Source organism: Osmerus eperlanus, chromosome 18 (assembly GCF_963692335.1).
Source record: "Osmerus eperlanus chromosome 18, fOsmEpe2.1, whole genome shotgun sequence".
NCBI lineage: Eukaryota > Metazoa > Chordata > Actinopteri > Osmeriformes > Osmeridae > Osmerus > Osmerus eperlanus.
Window position 1 is genome coordinate 2,772,864 of NC_085035.1, and position 17,654 is coordinate 2,790,517.

The 17,654-nt window shown below is 51.6% G+C and overlaps 1 protein-coding gene across 1 annotated transcript in view; it reads left to right on the top strand.

The window, feature by feature from the left end:
• Positions 1–14,203, top strand: part of pde8b (phosphodiesterase 8B) — a 27,791-nt gene extending 13,588 nt beyond the window's left edge. The window contains 19 exon segments of the mRNA XM_062484559.1: positions 205–266; positions 509–595; positions 919–997; positions 1,130–1,199; positions 1,202–1,269; positions 1,561–1,649; positions 1,750–1,804; positions 5,455–5,506; positions 5,880–5,957; positions 6,748–6,824; positions 7,891–8,055; positions 8,983–9,040; positions 9,926–10,055; positions 10,310–10,508; positions 11,116–11,333; positions 11,608–11,746; positions 12,040–12,207; positions 12,649–12,778; positions 13,794–14,203. Coding sequence (XP_062340543.1) covers positions 205–266; positions 509–595; positions 919–997; positions 1,130–1,199; positions 1,202–1,269; positions 1,561–1,649; positions 1,750–1,804; positions 5,455–5,506; positions 5,880–5,957; positions 6,748–6,824; positions 7,891–8,055; positions 8,983–9,040; positions 9,926–10,055; positions 10,310–10,508; positions 11,116–11,333; positions 11,608–11,746; positions 12,040–12,207; positions 12,649–12,778; positions 13,794–13,903 — 2,034 coding nt within the window. The 3' untranslated portion in view covers positions 13,904–14,203.
• Positions 14,204–17,654: the final 3,451 nt, after the last annotated feature.

The following is a 17,654-nucleotide window of genomic DNA, read 5'->3' on the forward strand; positions in this document are numbered from 1 at the left end:
TCCCCACTCCCCTCTCACCCCCCCACCCCTCCCCCGTGCACTGTGCCTCCGCAGTCCGAACCCTTCAAGCTCTCCAGAGTCCGTTATCAGAGCCGTTATGCCCTAGAGAGCAGCGGAGTGGTTGACATGACCCTCGAGTGTGGAAGCCTCTGATCTGTGGGGAGACACGACCCTAACTTCCCCTCCCGTCGGACCCCCCGTGAGCGCTAGCAGGCTAGCAGGAGGGTTAGCATGTCTTGTCTGAGCTCAGGGTTCGTCGCTCGTAGGTGGGGGGGGGGGAGAGAGCGGGCAGGGTTAGGTCACGGCTCCCTGCAGGAGCATAGGAGGAGAGCTGAGGAACTAGGGACGGAATCTCAGAGACTCCTCACCTGGGCCCCGCCCTCAGATCTGTGATGCATTCAAGTAGAACCCCCTAGTTAGCCACGGTGGGTAGCTCTGGTTGGGTTTTTTAACCTTGGACATTTGACCTTTGATCCTAACCCCCCCCCCTCCCTTACCTCCCACAGAGGTATGTGGAGAACTGCACTGTGTCTGCCTGCTATAACGAACTCATACAGATAGAACACGGAGAGGTGCGCTGTCAGTTCAAACTCAGGTAAACACACACACACACACTGGAGCACACACACACACACTGGAGCACACACACACACACACTGGAGCACACACACACACTGGAGCAGACACACACTGGAGCACACACACACACACTGGAGCACACACACACACACACTGGAGCACACACACACTGGAGCACACACACACACTGGAGCAGACACACACTGGAGCACACACACACACACTGGAGCACACACACACTGGAGCAAGCACGCAGACCCCCCCAAAAAACACACATACACACATTGATTTGTAGAATCAATTTTGTAGCTGGTTTGACGTGCCCATCTCCTCCTTCAGGGCGTGTAACTCTGTCTTTACCGCTCTGGAGCACTGTCAGGAAGCTGTGGAGATCACCAGCGAGGACCACGTGATACAGGTACACACACACACACACACACACACACACGGTCGTATCAAATCACAGGTCTAACTCTCGTGGCCCCGATGTGTCTTTACGTCCTAATTTATACGTCTGTAAATCTACGACCTGTCCTCTTCCCCGCTCCAGTACGTCAACCCGGCGTTTGAGCGTATGATGGGCTACCACAAGGGGGAGCTGATTGGGAAGGAGCTGACAGAACTCCCAAGAGTGAGAGGAACCGAGCTGACCTCCTGGACACCATCAACACCTGCATCAAGAAAGGAAAGGTGAGAGTCATGACCACCCCCCTGCCTGTCTTTCCATCAGTCCGATCGTCCGTTCATCCACCCCTGTCATCTGTTCATCCATCCATCCACCCATCCGATTACCCATCCAATCGTCCATCCAATCATCGATCCACCCATCCATGGATCTAATATCTACATATTGATCTACTCTCAACCTGTTCATCCATCCCTCCCTTCAGTCGTTACTTCCATGTTGCCCCCCTCCCTCCCTCCCTAAGATGAGCAGGGTGTGTGTGGGGTGGGGTTTCCTGACGGTGGTGTTGTGTGCAGGAATGGCAAGGGATCTACTACGCCCGGAGGAAGTCGGGAGACAGCATCCAACAGCACGTGAAGATCACCCCCGTCATTGGCCAGGGAGGGTGAGTGATCTCATCTTCTGTGACTACCTGACTGTGTTCGAGCCAGGCTGGGGCTGTATGTGGAACACATACAGTTTATTTATTTATGTCCTTTGTTTAGGAAGATCCGCCATTTTGTGTCTATCAAGCGGCCCCACAGTGACAACAACAAACAGGTGAGCTCACATCCCAGTCTCCCCTGGGGGGTTTCGAACCTCTAGCTCTCTGCAATCAGTATTTTCACACACACACACACACACACACACCACTTGAATGAGAATCTTTGTGTTGTCGCATACAAAACACATTCCTTAGTTAGCAGTGATATTTATTTGAGGGCACTTACATATGTTTATGTGCCAAAGGCCAAGTCGTTATACAGCTGGTCATTGTGTATCTGTGTGGGAGAATGGATCTAGTGATTGTACAGGATCGACTGCCCTCCAGAGCAGTAGAAATAAACACCAGAAATGATTTGATTGATTTTTAGTTTCTTCTCAAATATCTACACAAAGCAAATATTGTACGACTTGTGTACACCGGTGTTATGTTGGTGACAGCAATTTTCTATGGATAGTGAGAGAAGTTTATATATCGTAACTCTACAATGCACTTTCTCGCATGTAGCGTGTAGACACATAGGTCATCAGGACCTCAGTAGCGCAGAGACCGCATCAAGCATTTCTGTTATGGAACTAAAGCCCTCTGCTCCTCTCAAGCAGTTTGTAAAGCTTGGGAGCAGGTGTGTGGCTTTCGGACTTGGTCCTGAGCTAACAGCGTCATGCTAAGCTAAAGCTAGCCTAATCGCTAGGCTTCCCCCGCTAAGGCTTGTGAGGGCAAGAAGCCAGGCACCGTAGCTAAATATACCCCAGACCAGGATGTTCCCCGACCAGCCTCAGCTCTCCGCTAGCTTTCATCTCGTGTGTGTCGAAGGTGAGTCAGCTTCCGTCGTCTGCGTGCCGGAGCAGTGCGCTGTTCCTTCCCGCACGTTGGGACTGGTTGGCAGATCCCGTCGACCGGCGCTCCCAGCCCCCTCCTCCTCCCAGCGTCCCTCCCCACCAGGAATTCCAGAGCACCTCGACACCGTGGCCTCGCTATGACATTCCTGTCAGCCTCGGCCCTGACCCCTTACCTCGCAAGGGATCCAAGATAGATCCTGTGTTTGCTTTGGGGATCTCTGCTTCGAGATCTAAACAGAAAATATCAGCGCTAGGTCTCCCCAGCCAGACTCCTTGGCGGGCGCCCCTGGTTTCCATATTAGCGTGATGTTGTGCAGTGAGCTGAAGCTCGTCTGTGGATGGGGCCTCGAGCAGATCTCTGACCCGTTTCCCAGCTTCAGTGCTGTTAACGCGATGCCTTCTCTAGATAATCTTTGTGCTTCGGAGCCAAAGAATACCGCTAGGATACAGCCTGCTAAATCTGGCAATTTAGTAAATCAAACAAAGTGTTTACCCTTTCTTAATCCTATTTACTCAACTGAGGAGGGGGAAGTGGAGGGGTGTGTGTGATTGTTTTCAGAGTCTCCCAGCACTGTCCAACTAGTGTGTACACTAAATTCAGCCACTTGTAATCCTAGGTCCTTGTCCAGTAAAACTGCATAACTGGATTAGAGAGAGAGAGAGAGAGAGAGAGAGAGAGAGAGAGAGAGAGAGAGAGAGAGAGAGAGAGATGGACAGAGAGGATTGGAGAGAGAGAGAGAGAGATGGACAGAGAGGATTGGAGAGAGAGAGAGAGAGAGAGAGAGAGAGAGAGAGAGAGAGAGAGAGAGAGAGAGAGAGAGAGAGAGAGACAAATCACTGGTCTCATCAGGCCTTCTCAGTCAACATGGATGCCTTTCAGGGACATACCCAAGCTTAGAGAGAGAGAGAGAGAGAGAGACTCTGGGGCTCAGAGAAGGAGGGAGGAGGAGAGGACAAGAGGAGAGGACAGGAGGTTTGACGTCGGCACGTGGTCTGCGAAAAGCAAATCAGAGAGAGAGAGAGAGAGAGAGACATCCACAAAGGTTTGTTTCACGGAGCGTGCTGTTGCTACCGTAGGCTTGGCTGTGGCCCAAGTGGTGCGTGTGTGTGCGTATGTGTGTGTGTGTGTGTGTGTGTGAGAGAGAGATACAGAAGGGGGGGCGGGGGGGTGGCAGAGGAGGAGGAGTGGGGTGACAGGGTGTGGAGTCGTCAACATCAGCCATGCTGTGATGCTTGGCTCAGGCCCCTGTGTGGGTCTGATTTCTCTGACAGTAACTAGGAGCTGATTAATGAACACAGAGAGCTTTTCCAGGGATAGTCTGCCATCAGCCTTTCTCTCTCTTTTTTGTTCTCTGTCTCTCTTTCTCTATCTATCTCTCTCTCTAGCCGTCTCTCTATCTCTCTCTGGGCCCGATCTTGCACCCAGCGCAATTGACTTTGTCAACGACGCAAGTATCATTCCTAGTTTGCACTCGACGCAAAGTTGACTTTTCCCTCCACAGACGCACGTCGAAATGACCTTGCGCTCCCGTGGGCGGTTCAGCGAAAAAGGAGGCGTGTTCCGGCGCAAACGTTACCTGGTGCTATTTTGCAGTTTCCAAAAAACAATTCCGCCACTGACCAGGAAAAACGTGGTCTAAAGTCAATGGCGCATTATTCAGATGCTATTTTAAGGGCGCAAGCTTGGTCCGTGCACACTGCTGGCGAGGCCAGGGTCTTCTTTCTGCGAAGCTACGTTACGTTGTTTTGATTTATGGTGTGTTACATTTCTTCAATGATTATAAAAAGATTTTCATGAGAAATCTCTATGTATGTGAACATGATTTGTAACAATTGTGCCAATTTTCTCCCACGCCTGTTTAACCAAAGCTAATTTGGGTGGGTTTCTTCTCCCATCTCCATCAGAATCAGAATTCGGTTTATTCGCCATGTAGCCTATGTTACACAAACACGGAATTTACTGTGGCAGGAAGGTGCAAACAATAAACATATACGGGTCTTAAATTAAGTAAAAAAGTACAATAGTTAAACTAATTCCAAGAACCAAACAATTTAAAAAATAAAATATAAGGTAGGCTATAAAAATAAGAATAAGAATTTGAATGAGCAGCATGAGCAGGCAATTTAGTGCAATGAGAAAACTGCTCTGCCTTTCCCATACAATGTCACTTGTCTATCTGTTACGGCCCTGACTAGAACGTCGGTCTCCTTGGCTGTGAACCGCTCCTGGCGTGCGCCTGGCAAATCCGCCGTTATAATAGCAATCCGCCATGGAACAAGCGCTGCTCTTAAAGGGAATGTGAGATGACGCTCTGATTGGTTTATTGCACGTTACGCCCAAACCACACCCATTAGTAATGTAGCTACTTCGGACCTACCCATTTTAGATTTGCGCCAGGCGCAAAGTCATTTATCCCGCCGGCAAAATAGCAACCGAGCCGGAGTCCCGCCCACAAAGTTACTTGCGCTTTGCGGTTTGGTACTTGCGTTTCAGATCGTCAAAATAGGGGGGTCTGTCTATTTCTCTATCTCTCTATTTTTCTCTTTCAGTCTATCTATCTCTCTGTCTCTCTTTCTGTCTCACTCTCTCTCTCCTATATTGTCAGTCCCTCTCACTATTTCCCTGATAGTCTACCTCACTTTCTCTCACCAGTTCCTCTCTTCCCTTTCTCTTCTCGCCCGTCTCACGGGCCCGTCTTTACAGTTCGAGCGGTGTTTTAACGGTCGACAGTTCCGACGTTTTCCACACAGCCTGTTTCACGAGGGGCCTCTGTGAACGTCACCCATTCTGAAGGGTGAACATTCGCTCCTACTTCCTGGTACCCTGCTGTGATAAACTAACCCCGTCCTCTCCTTCCTGTGTTCAGGTGCACAAGATCAACCGAGAGGAGAGAGTGAGTGGAGAGCATTCCCAGACAGGTAACCTGCCCATCTGCTCCCTGTGTCTAACCACACAGACTTTGTCATCGTTTCCCTGCTCTGCCCCTCCGGGGTTTCATAAACGGTCCTATCAGAGGGCGGACATATTGTTCGCTGCGCGCGTGTCTCCCGAGACTGGTTGTGTTCACACGGCGTGTCTCGCAAGCCGTGACGGCTTCAGCGGGTCTCTTCAAACACTCATGGCCTCCCACACACAGACAGGCCGTCGTTCCTGAAAAGCCTTTTCCTACATTCCCGGGTTTCAGACCACGACCCTCCTCTCCCCCTGTTTCTCTCCCCCTCGTCTCTCACCATCTCTCCCCTGTCTCCCCCCCTCTCTCTGGCTCTCTCTCCATCCCCCCCCCCCCCCCAGAGGGACACTCCCTGCGTCACCGGGACCGGAGGAAAGAGTCTCTGGACGCCAGGTCCATCTGCTCCCGAAGCAGCGACGGTGAGAAACCCCCGGAAAGGGTTCAATTCTGCTTCTAAATGGAAGGGGGTGTTGTATGTGGAAGGGTGGTGGTGGTGGGGGGTAGATGGGAGAGGATGTTTTTCGATGGAAGGGGGAGGTGGGGTGGGTCAGGGACTGTTTATAAAGGGGGGATATTTCCAGATAAGAACGAATGAAGCTTCGGTCCAAAGTGAGAGACTGGGAGGGAGAAACAGAAGGAGGGAAGCGAGATGAAGTGAGAGATCCTGCGGGAGGTGAAGACACTTGAGTGTGAGAGAGAGAGAAAGAGAGAGAGGTAATAAGGACTCGCACTGCATTATGGGAGGCACTCAAGCTAAAGAGCCCTCAAAGAGTCGTGTCTGGGGATGCTGATGACATCACTACCCCCCCCGACGCCCTCTCCACTTTGACGTGTCTATTTTCAGAAACGGGGTTGTCACTCGACTCCCGGCTCCTGCTTCTCTCTCTCTTTCCCTCTCTCTCCCCCTCTATCTCTCTCTCTCTCTCTCCTCACGCCCTCCTCACCCTGCCCTCCGTTTTTCGCTCTCACCTCTCCGTTCACTGAGATGACTTCTCTCTGACTTTGATGGCCTCAGTGAGGTTGTGTTGGTGAGCTCACCACCACCGCGGGCCCTGGGATTGACGTGGCGTTCGTGACGAGGTGTCATGTGTCACGAACGACACAATATCTATCGGATCTATCGATCTGTCAAATGAGAGGATCATGAACCAGGCAGGTTTTACCGGAAGTTCTGTGAAGTACTCATGCTTTCTGTTCTGATCTACTCAGCCCCCAGCTTGCAGAATCGGAGATATTCATCCGTAGCCAGGATCCACTCCATGACCATCGAGGCTCCTATCACAAAGGTACACCACTGACACACACACACACACACACACACACACACACACTTACTCAGCTAACTAAAGCAGTTCCTAGAATGTTCTGGATGTTCCCCTGGCCTGATCGATGAGCTCATCTGTGGTCTGGATAGAGACATGCAGTCGACACAGGCGTGATGGACGTCTGAGAACGTGTCCGTCTGCCTCTTTTGCCCCCTGACGGAAACGTAGCTCACCCTTCAGACGATTTACGATCCCGACGCCACGAGAATATCGCCGGAATGTCTGAGAAGCTCTCGGAAGGGAAGCTAGGGGTCTGAGAACATATTCCGAACGTTTGTGAAACATTCTTGGAAGGTCGCCGCCTTGGTCTTGCCTTTATGGAACAGTCCCGACACCTCACGCAACCCAGGCAAGGCACAAGCAAACGCTCGCGAGTCAGAGATGAGCATCAGGAAGAGGATCGATGCGCCTGACTGGCATCGATTACACCGGCAGACCTGGGGGGGGGGGGGGGGTGGCAGTTGTTCTGCTTATCAGTGGAGTCCTAACCTGATAGTGCTGTTATCGCCTGTGTAAGTCTGTGGGGTGAAGTTGGCTTTGATTGAAAGGGAAGCGCGGAGAACGGGTGCAGTGTTTCCTCTGCTGTACAGTAGCAGTGAGCTCTCAGAGCCCTGGTGAAACTCTGCTGCTTTCAAACAGCCCCGTCTCAACCCCATAATTCTGGGATACTGCCATTAGCTCTGACTAACTGCTTTATTTAGTTATTAGGCCCAAGACACATGACATGCACTGCTCCATGGCACAGGCACAATGAAAGGAGCTCACTGTCTGCAGATAAATGTCGTCGTCCCCCCGAGGCTGTGTGTGTGTGTGTGTGTGTGTGGGGGGGGGGGGGGGGCACACTGGCCTCCAAGGTGTGTGTCTGCTTGTAAAAGTTATTCTGTTTTGTCCCCTCCCTCCCTCCACCCCTCCCTACTTCCCTCCATTCCTCACTCCTTCCCTCTAACCCTCCCTCCTTCTCTCCATCACTTCCTCCCTCGCTCCCTCCCTCCATTCCTCACTCCTTCCCTCTGACCCTCCCTCCCAGGTGATCAACATTATCAACACAGCCCAGGAGAGCAGTCCGGTGACGGTGGCCGAGGCGCTGGACCGCGTCCTGGAGATCCTCAGGACCACCGAGCTCTACTCCCCCCAGCTGGCCTCCAAGGAGGATGACCCCCACACCAACGACCTGGTCGGGGGGCTGATGAGCGTGAGTCCGGGCCCGCCGGACAGGTTCCACACGGGGGGGAGGGGGGTGCAGTTATATGCGTGGCTTCCCCGAGGACTCGCACCCAGACCTGGAGGGCAATTCGTTGGAAATCCGTTTGGACGTTTTTATGGTCGTGAAGGGAAGAGAGGAGGAGGACACAGGGGAGGAGGACAGAGAGGGAGGATGGAGAGCGGGAAGAGGAAGGAGAGGGTGGAGGGAGGACGGAGGGTATGGGGGGTTCACACGGAGTTCACTTCTGTAGAACATGTCTCTGTAGGGTTCCCTGTGGAACACCAACCAAACGTTCTGTAAATACCAAGCGGTAGCCGGGAACCCAGGATGTTCTGTTTACACGCCGAGGCTTTCGGTTCTGATTGGATGGGACCCGGGGAGGAAGGGGGTGGTGGGTCGGGCGTTGGGGTGTGTGGTTAAGAACACGGTCGTGCTTGGTTGGTGGCTGGTCCCAGACTCGCTCTGTTTATGTCAGCGTCCATAACGACATCCATCCTGTCTCTGGTGGGCGGCCGCACAGAGGTGGTTGGGAACCGGCGGGGGAACCTGTCCAGCAGCCACTCTGTCAGGTCCTTCAGCCGAACCTCCGTCCGTTCGTATCCAAGTCCCCCCTTAGGTCCAACTCTCTTTCATCTACGTCCTTCTCTCCAGAGTTATGGTCTGTTTGTCCGACAGGGAATGCAACGTTGCCCTTTCATGTGTTTTATTTCCCTCACTCCCCCTCTCTGCATAACACCACAGTCTGACACGGCAGACAGGGAAGTACGTGGGATACTCTCGTGTGTGAGTTATGACGCCGGATGAAAAATATGCCCCTGTTAGCCGAGGAGCGTGAGATAAACCAGGTGATGGATGAAGGCCTTTTTCTCTTCGTCGGGTTAAACTGTTTGGTTTGTCGTCTTTTTCTCTCACCAGGACGGTTTGAGGAGGCTGTCTGGGAACGAGTACGTGTTCTCCAAAAGCTCGCTCCAAAGTAAGCACCGGCACTCCCCCCCCCTCCCCCCCCCCTCCCCTCCCCCCCCCCCCCCTTCCCCGCTCTCTGTTAGCTTTACATGTCGGGTTTCATTATTTCAGTTCAGTCGAGACACCCTCACGTATTGATTCGAACAGTTTATTTTTGGACATTGGCGGAGTGGATGTGTATGAGGGAAGCACTCCATGCTTCTAGCATAGTGACTTACATAGTGACTTACATAGTGACTTACATAGTGACATACATAGTGACTTACATAGTGACTTACATAGTGACATACAACATACAATATGAGGCAGGGAGCGAATAGAGTAAAAATCCCCTTGATGGATATAACATACAGACAGGGGGGAGGAGATGGGGAGGATGGAGGGTGGCAGAAACACAATAATACAACAACCGGGAGTGAGTGTTGGAGTATCCTTGCGGTGTTATATCCGACGATAAGCAACTGCATGCCCCGTGCGGCGAAGGAAAAGGACATTCCGGAATCTGTCGTCGTTTAGTAGCCATCACAGGGGGCTGGGTCACGGAGGACGGACAGGGACCGATGTCAGGGAGTTATCTTCAACTCTGGAACTGAGGCAGGCTTCATCAGGCATGACCACGCATCGCTCATGACACTTTGTCCTTCCAGCCTGTTCCAGTAGATACATATATATATATATACGTATATACAGTACCTCTGGTTGTTTTATAGCTACATGGCCTATAGATGCCTGCTATTGAATCATTTCTTGTTACATGAACAGCTTCTCAAGGTGCACATGTTTGATATCTCGATAACACTGGTGTTATTGCTAATTCATGCTTTTTCCATTTTTCTCTCTCTCTCCCTCTCTCTCTCTTCATCTCTCTCTTTATCTGTGTGTGTGTGTGTTACAGATATGAGCCAGAGCCAGCTGGCCATCCCCGTCACCCTGAACGACATCCCCCCGTCTATCGCCGCCCTGCTGGATGACGAGGAACACTGGGACTTCAACATCCTGGAGCTGGAAGCTGCCACACACAAGAGGTGGGGGGAAGGGAGGGGAATGGAGGGGGAGAAGAGAGGACGGGAGGGCAGGGGATGGTAGGGAGGAGGAAGGGAGAGGGGAGGTGGTGGAGGAAAGGAGGGAGGAGAGGAGGTGGAGGGGAGGTCCAAGAACCAAGTCCTCCAGTGAGTGGACATACTGCGCCGTCAAAAGACAGTTACTATCATGATTAACCCACGGTGTCCCTTCCTCCCTCCACCGTCTCCTTCCTCCTCCCTGCCCCCCCCCCCCCCAGGCCTCTCACCTACCTGGGGCTGAAGATCTTCACGGGCTTCGGGGTGTGCGAGTTCCTCAGCTGCACGGAGGCCACGCTGCGCTCCTGGCTGCAGGTGATCGAGGCCAACTACCACGCCTCCAACTCCTACCACAACTCCAGCCATGCTGCCGATGTGCTGCACGCCACCGCGTACTTCCTCCGCAAGGAGAGGGTCAAAGTAGGGTCACGCACACACACACACACACATACACAAGCACACAGTGATACACGGACACTAAGACATGTTACACGTTTGACACAGTCGTGTTGGTGGATCGACTCGGGCGTTGGCTGAGAGCGAGACTGTGTTGGAAGTTGGAAGTTATCTTTAGCTGAGGGGGCTGTGTGTCTGTGAGCAGTCACAGCGATCGTGGAGATTGTTTTTCACTGCTCTGCTGTTGTTTTACTCTACAGCTAACAGTTTATCTCCCGGGCATCAAGAGCCTACCATTTGCCTTTTCTTTTACCAGTGCTTATGCGGTCCAATAAATATCTTCTCCCTGTCATAAATGTGAACATTTGCTAGTGATTATTGTTATTAGCTGTTGGTACATAACTCGGATATTTGGTTGTTTTCTGTTTATGGAGGAGCATGAGCTCATTCTTGATGTTTTTAGGGCCATATTTTGTTCAGTTTTCTTTGAACAAATCTACATTATCTCCAGGTGTGTGTCTCTGACTAGGAGTCCTATCTGTAACCGTTTCTTCCTGGTTGCTGACTCTGTGCATCATGGGAGATGTAGTCCACCTCTGACAGGCCTGCCTGCCTGCTGTGTGTGTTCCAGAGCAGCCTGGACCAGCTGGATGAGGTGGCTGCGTTGATAGCGGCTACGGTACACGACGTGGACCACCCCGGGAGGACTAACTCCTTCCTGTGCAACGCAGGAAGTGAGCTGGCCGTCTTGTACAACGACACGGCGGTGTTGGAGAGCCACCACGCCGCCCTGGCCTTCCAGCTCACCGTGAAAGACGGCAAGAACAACATCTTCAAGAACATAGACAGGTGAGAGAGACTGGATCCCTCCCAAAAGGATCTCTCTCTCTCTGTCTTTCTGTCTCTCTCTCTCTCTTACTCTCTCCCTGTAGCTAGGTCGCTACAGGGTCTCTGTTCTTGTGTCCTGGAATTGGTCTTGTGTTTTTACAAGCATGCACAACAGACCTGGAACATTCCATGCGTGTGTGTGTGTGTGCACCTGTGTAACTGTGTGTGTGTGTGCACCTGTGTAACTGTGTGTGTGTGTGTGTGCACCTGCGTAACTGTGTGTGTGTGTGTGCAGGACTCAGTTCCGGACCCTGCGACAGGCCATCATAGACATGGTGCTGGCCACAGAGATGACTCGTCACTTTGAGCACGTCAACAAGTTTGTCAACAGCATCAACAAGCCCATGGCTGCCATCGAAGAGTCCAGCTCCAACGTAAGACACACTCTCCATGTTCAGTCCTGGACGGACACAGCCAGCCTCGTCTGCCCTCGTAATATCAGGGTAGAAAGAGATTCTAGATAATTTGGTGTTTCCTATCACCTTCTCATGAGCATGAATGAGATGACTGTATAACAAGCTAAATATTTTTGGTCATTTCACAATGGAGCACTACCATGACAGAGCGTTAAGTTCAGAGCATGTGACTGTCCGCCCTGTTTCTGGAACAACTGATAACAGTGTGTGCGTGGGACCGTGTGTGTGTGTGTTCTGTCACTCCGCCCCAGAGTGAGGGGAGTGACAGCGAGGGCCAGGCAAGCATCCGGAACTCTCCGGAGAACCGCCTGCTGATTAAGAGGATGATGATCAAGTGTGCTGACGTGGCCAACCCGTGCCGCCCGCTGGAGCTGTGCATCGAGTGGGCGGGCCGCATCTCGGAGGAGTACTTTGCTCAGGTGAGGCCTGGAGACCTCCTCACCTGAGGCAGGGCTAGACGTGATGGAGGGGAATCCTAAAACAGCCTTGTTTCTCTGTCTCTCTCTCCCCTTCTGCTTCACTCTCTCTCTCCCCTTCTGTTTCTCTCTCTCTGTCTTTCTGTCCCTCCCTCCCTCCCTCCCTCCCTCTCTCTCTCTCTCTCTCTCTCTCTCTCTCTCTCTCTCTCTCTCTCTCTCTCTCTCTCTCTCCCCCCTTCTGTTTCTCTCTCTCTCGCTCTCCATCTGTCCTCCCTCCCTCTCTCTCTCTCTATCTCTTCCTCTGTCTGTCTCTCTCTTTCTCTCTCTCCTTCTCCCTCGCTCTCTCTTTCTTTCTCTCTCTCACTTTTCTCTCTGTCTCTCCCTCTGCTTTCTATGTGGACGTCTTGATAACTTGTTGGACGTGTGTGTGTGTGTGTGTTGCAGACAGATGAGGAGAAGAGACAGGGTCTGCCTGTGGTGATGCCGGTGTTTGACAGAAACACCTGCAGCGTGCCCAAGTCTCAGATCTCCTTCATCGACTACTTCATCACCGACATGTTCGACGCCTGGGATGGTGAGAAGCGGTTTCTCTCTCTCTCTCTCTCTCTCTCTCTCTCTCTGTTGTGTGTGCTGTGTTGTAATCCGGGCCTCCTCCTGGAGTGATTGTATTAATCAAAGGCCAAGGTGTCAGAGTCAGTGAGTCAGATGGACAGCTTGCCCCGAGGGATCGCAAGTTTGGCCTCGTTTTTTGGTTTCCCTCATCCGTCAAGCTCGCACGCCACACACGTACGAACCAACGCGTTCACGCACTCGCACACAAACGCACAACACACAGATACACAGACGACACACACACACACAGTGCCAGGGTCAGATCCAGAGTTGTGGGGGATGTAGGCCCCCCCCCCTGCCCGTGTCTGAGCTACACTTAATAGTGGGTATGAGTCTGAGTTAGTGAGTTATTTAGCTTGATAGTTAGTTAGTTAGTTAGTCAGTTAGTTCGCTAGCTAGCTAGTGAGCTAGGAGAGCCATGCTCTCCCTGGAGTGGAGACGTGTTTACTGTCAACACAGCTCTGATGTCACGGAAAGATTCCAAAGGCCACAGGGAACAGGGGCAGAGAGGATGGGACTTAAGGGAAGGAAGGAGGAAGGGATGAGGGAGGGGTTTGACACGCACCGGAGCATAAGTTTGTGTACACACAGAGGTTCCTAAACAAAACAACGCTCCCCAACGTGCACGCCAGCTTGTGATACGGCGGGGTCACGACTGAGGGTCACGACTAGGGGTCACGAGGGGTCACGTCCGGTCAGACATCCCACAACAGGCCGGAAGCGAGGAAGTAAACAACCCGGGTTCTGCGGACCATGCTGGGAAACCAACAAACACACACACATAGATACTGTACACACTCAGCAACACACACACACACACTTGTTCCATTGCTGTCCCTTTGTGGGAGAGAAATGTTGAAGATATTGTTCGTTGTTAGACGTTGCGTTAGTATGCGAGTGTATGTGCGTGTGAGAGTGTGTGTGTGTGTGTGTGTGCATCACCCTCTCACAACTTTGTGTGTGTCCCACCCCCCCAGCCTTCGCCAGTCTGCCCAGTCTAATGGAGCACCTGTCGGAGAACTACAAGTACTGGAAGAGCTTGGACGAGATGAAATGCAAGAGCCTGCGCCCCCCACCTCCACCATGAGCCCCCCCCCCCACCCCCCCCCCATCCCCCCCCCCTCCCACTTCCCTCCCTCTCCTCTCTCCAGTCAGGGGAGGCGGGAGGGACGAGGGGGTGTGTGTGTGTGAATGTAGCAGGTGCCGGTACTCCCGCATTCTGATCCTACGGACGCTCCTATCCCAGGATTCCCGGAACCTGGAGCCAGGGCGCCCCGAGCAGGAGTCAGGAGAACAGGCCAGACCTGCGCCCCAGAGACACGGACTCAGACTCACCACACGGTACTCCCCAGCACCTCAGACCCCAGGCTGTTCCCTCCTGGTGTGGCTCTGGTGGGGGTGCAGGGGAGCGGGTCAGGCTTCCATGTGTGAGATCCCCCTGCTGAGATCCTCCCGCTCTGTTCCGGCCTCCCTGCGTTCCCACTACTGATGTCCCGTGTTCCCCCTGCGCCCGCTCCACGGACGACTGGGGACCCCGGCGTCTCGCCCGACAATCGGAAAACCGTTCGACGAAGCGGAGAGAGAGAGAGCGCGCCGGAAACCAACCGCACTTTAGCCGATCGAGACTTTTTTTGTTGTTGTTTTGGGCTGTCGCCGTCTGTTCCTCTTGTTACTTTCGGCTTACGTGTTCGCTTTCTCATACGTTGTGTATTTACTGTGACGACCAAGTAGGGAACTTAGACGGCGACTGACTCTTTGCCTACAACGAAATGTATGTGAAGAACAATGTTCATGGATCAAGACAGGAACCATACTAAAGAAACAGCAGACTTGTTTCTCTGGACTTAGGTCTGTTTAACGCTAGAAAGCAAACTCGTCAACACACACAAACACATGACCTCCCCCACACACACACACACACACACACACAGGCGCACACACACGCATTCTCTAATGCGCTCTCTCCAAAAGCCCCTTGCTCCAAAACAGCCGACTTATAAAACTCCTGCTCTGTTCTCAGTGTGAACCAAGCAGCTGGTTTGTGAGCTCCAGAGTGAGTCTGGATACAGCCAGGCGTGCCAAGGGAGAGACCCCAGCAGAGAGCCGTGTCTGGGGCCAAGCCCCAAACTGTGACAGCCCCATACCTCCGCAGCTTAGGAGCACTCTGCTGAATAACTGTAATATATCTCGCTACAGGGGAGCTCCAGAGCTCTCCTCTGACGGCCAAGACCGGCGGGCAACGAGCCCATTGCCAGGCACCCCTCTGTGGGGTAGAAACCAGCTTGCAGTCAGACCCCATTCTGGAGGTATATGGGCCCCTTGAAAAGAGATCTGGGATTCTTAATGATTGTCTGGTGAGCTGGGTGAAGATACTTACCCTTCCTTCTAGTTTCTTGTTTCTCTGGCCGACGCACACTGTGACAAGGTACTGACAGTATTGACGCTGTCGACACAGCTTGACTCCCAAATGCAGTTGCCGATGAAATCACACAAGGTTTGTGAGTGGGGCTGTCAGGCAAACTGCAGTACTTTTATTGGAAAAGCAACAAAAGGAATACAATATATGTGTGTTTTGGGACGCTTTGAGCTTGTCTTCATTCACATCAGCGAGGTTGTGTGGACTGTGGTGAATGATAACGAGAGGTAACTTTACAAACCTACGAGACACATTCTATAAGACACTATTCTGTAGATAAGTGCTAAACTCCAAATACAACAAAACTGTCATATCTTGACTCAAGGGCAACGCATTTGTTTTACGAACCTTATTTTGTTTGGATGACTTTGAATGAATCAATTGTAACTGTAGAGGTACACTGAAGACTGAGATTGAAGTTATGGTTGTGACAGTTTAGATAACGAAGTCTCTCCATAATCGCGACTGATTTCTAACAGTCTCGTCGTCTTTGCTACGCGAGCTCACCCTCTGTCTCTCTTTCTCTATCACTCTCTCTTGGCCCACTTCTCTCTCCGTCCATGTTGCTGGGCCTTCGTGAAGTAGCATGCTCCTGTGGTCTGAGCAGAGAGGGACCTCACAGCAGGCTGATGAAAAGAGGCTGTTTAGACCCTCCCTGGGAACAGACTCGGTGGAGACCCGCTCCCTCCCAGACGCACCGCCGCTGTGGGCCCCCCAGGCCTGGTTCCTGTTAGCCCTGGGTTTCTACTCGACTGGACCCTGCGGCTCCACCAAGCAGCGCTTCTAGACGTTAGCCTAGCGCACCATGCCGGCACTGCACCTCACAGTCTGTCTGCTTCTCTACGTCATAGCTGTCACTTGGTTGTCCATCTGGAGAGAATCTGGTATCACTTGCTTTTTTTCTGGTATTTTAAAGTTGGAAGGAGATTGCGATTGCAAGGGGGAATTCTCAAACCAGCAATTGCGACGGGATCACATTCTTTTGAGATTAGTGCCCTCTGGTGGCGGCAGCGGGAGACTGCATGTCCGCCTGGCACGGCACAGCAATAACAGGACTGGCAGGGTCATGCGTTGTTGGATTGATGGTGTGTTTGTAGTGGGTCAAGTCCAGAGACAAAGTAGTGATTAGCTGACTGTGCTTTTCTGCTGGTTTACTTTGTACTGGAGATGGATGTGTGTGTGTTTTCTGTGTTTCAGTTGTACTGCGTCATATTGTGTATGTGTGTGTGTGTGTGTGTGTGTGTGTGTGTGTGTGAGTGTGTGTGTGTGTACATATATGTACCTTACAGGGTATCGTCTAGTTCTGCCATATAGCTGCATTCTTGAGATCCTATGAGAGGGGATATCCGGTACGCTTATATGCACGTGGCACTACCAAACAGTACCATCAGAGAATGTCTAATATAGGCTCTGGTACCATGGTGAAACCAACTTTACATTTCTTCCCCGACAAACTAAAAATCAGTCACACGTTTTATGTATCCAAACTATATCACGAGTAATGACTGGCTTATAGGAGAGCATAGAATTTAAAACACGGACAGATTTGTGTGGTGAAAGATGCATTCTTAAACCTACAACGCAGATTCATTGCGTTTATTCCGACGTCGTCCGACCTACTCCTCCATAATAACTGCTTCCCATTGGGTCCAAAGAGAAATTTGAGGGTTAGGCTACAGTACACAGCTGATGTATGTTTGTGTGTGTGTGTGTTTTAATACTCAATACAACTCAATACGACATACAGCTGGCATACAGTATTATAAAGGCACAGGGAAGCCCTTAAAGGTGCCTTAATCTGCTCTTTGCCAATGGAACAGGGTTCATAACAGTTGGAATGGTTTGTCTAGGGTTTGCGAGCGGCTTAACAAAGCCACTGTTGTAAGCCATTATAGAGCAACTAACTAATTCACGAGTTCATGTAAGTTTGGTGCCCTGCAATTTATCACTAGACTTCCTTGTTTGATAAGTATCAGGGTATCTATATTTCTCCTGTACTAACTGTTCCTGTTGTCAGACTGAGGGTTAGGGCTAACTTCTGCTCTGCGGTTCTCATAGTTGCTATGATAAGGAAACGATTGTGTGTGTGCGTGTGTGTGTTTGGCGTGCTGAGGTTATTGTCAGTTCCATGTAATATCGAATATCATTACAAATCATGATTTATTTTCTTCTCCAATTAGTGGGGAATTTCGGTTTGTGTACAGTACGTGATTCTAATGTCGTAAGGGTGACGTAATACTGGATGGGAGTCACTTTTGGTTGATTCAGATCCAAGAGATTCAGATGCCTTATCCTCTTCCTGTACTCACGCGCCAACGGCTTCACTAACTGTCACCACAATACGATATGACACCACACTGTAAACTACCTACTGTACCTGTTGCCGACGGCGACAACCAATTAGTGCCCCGTGGAGCCCCGC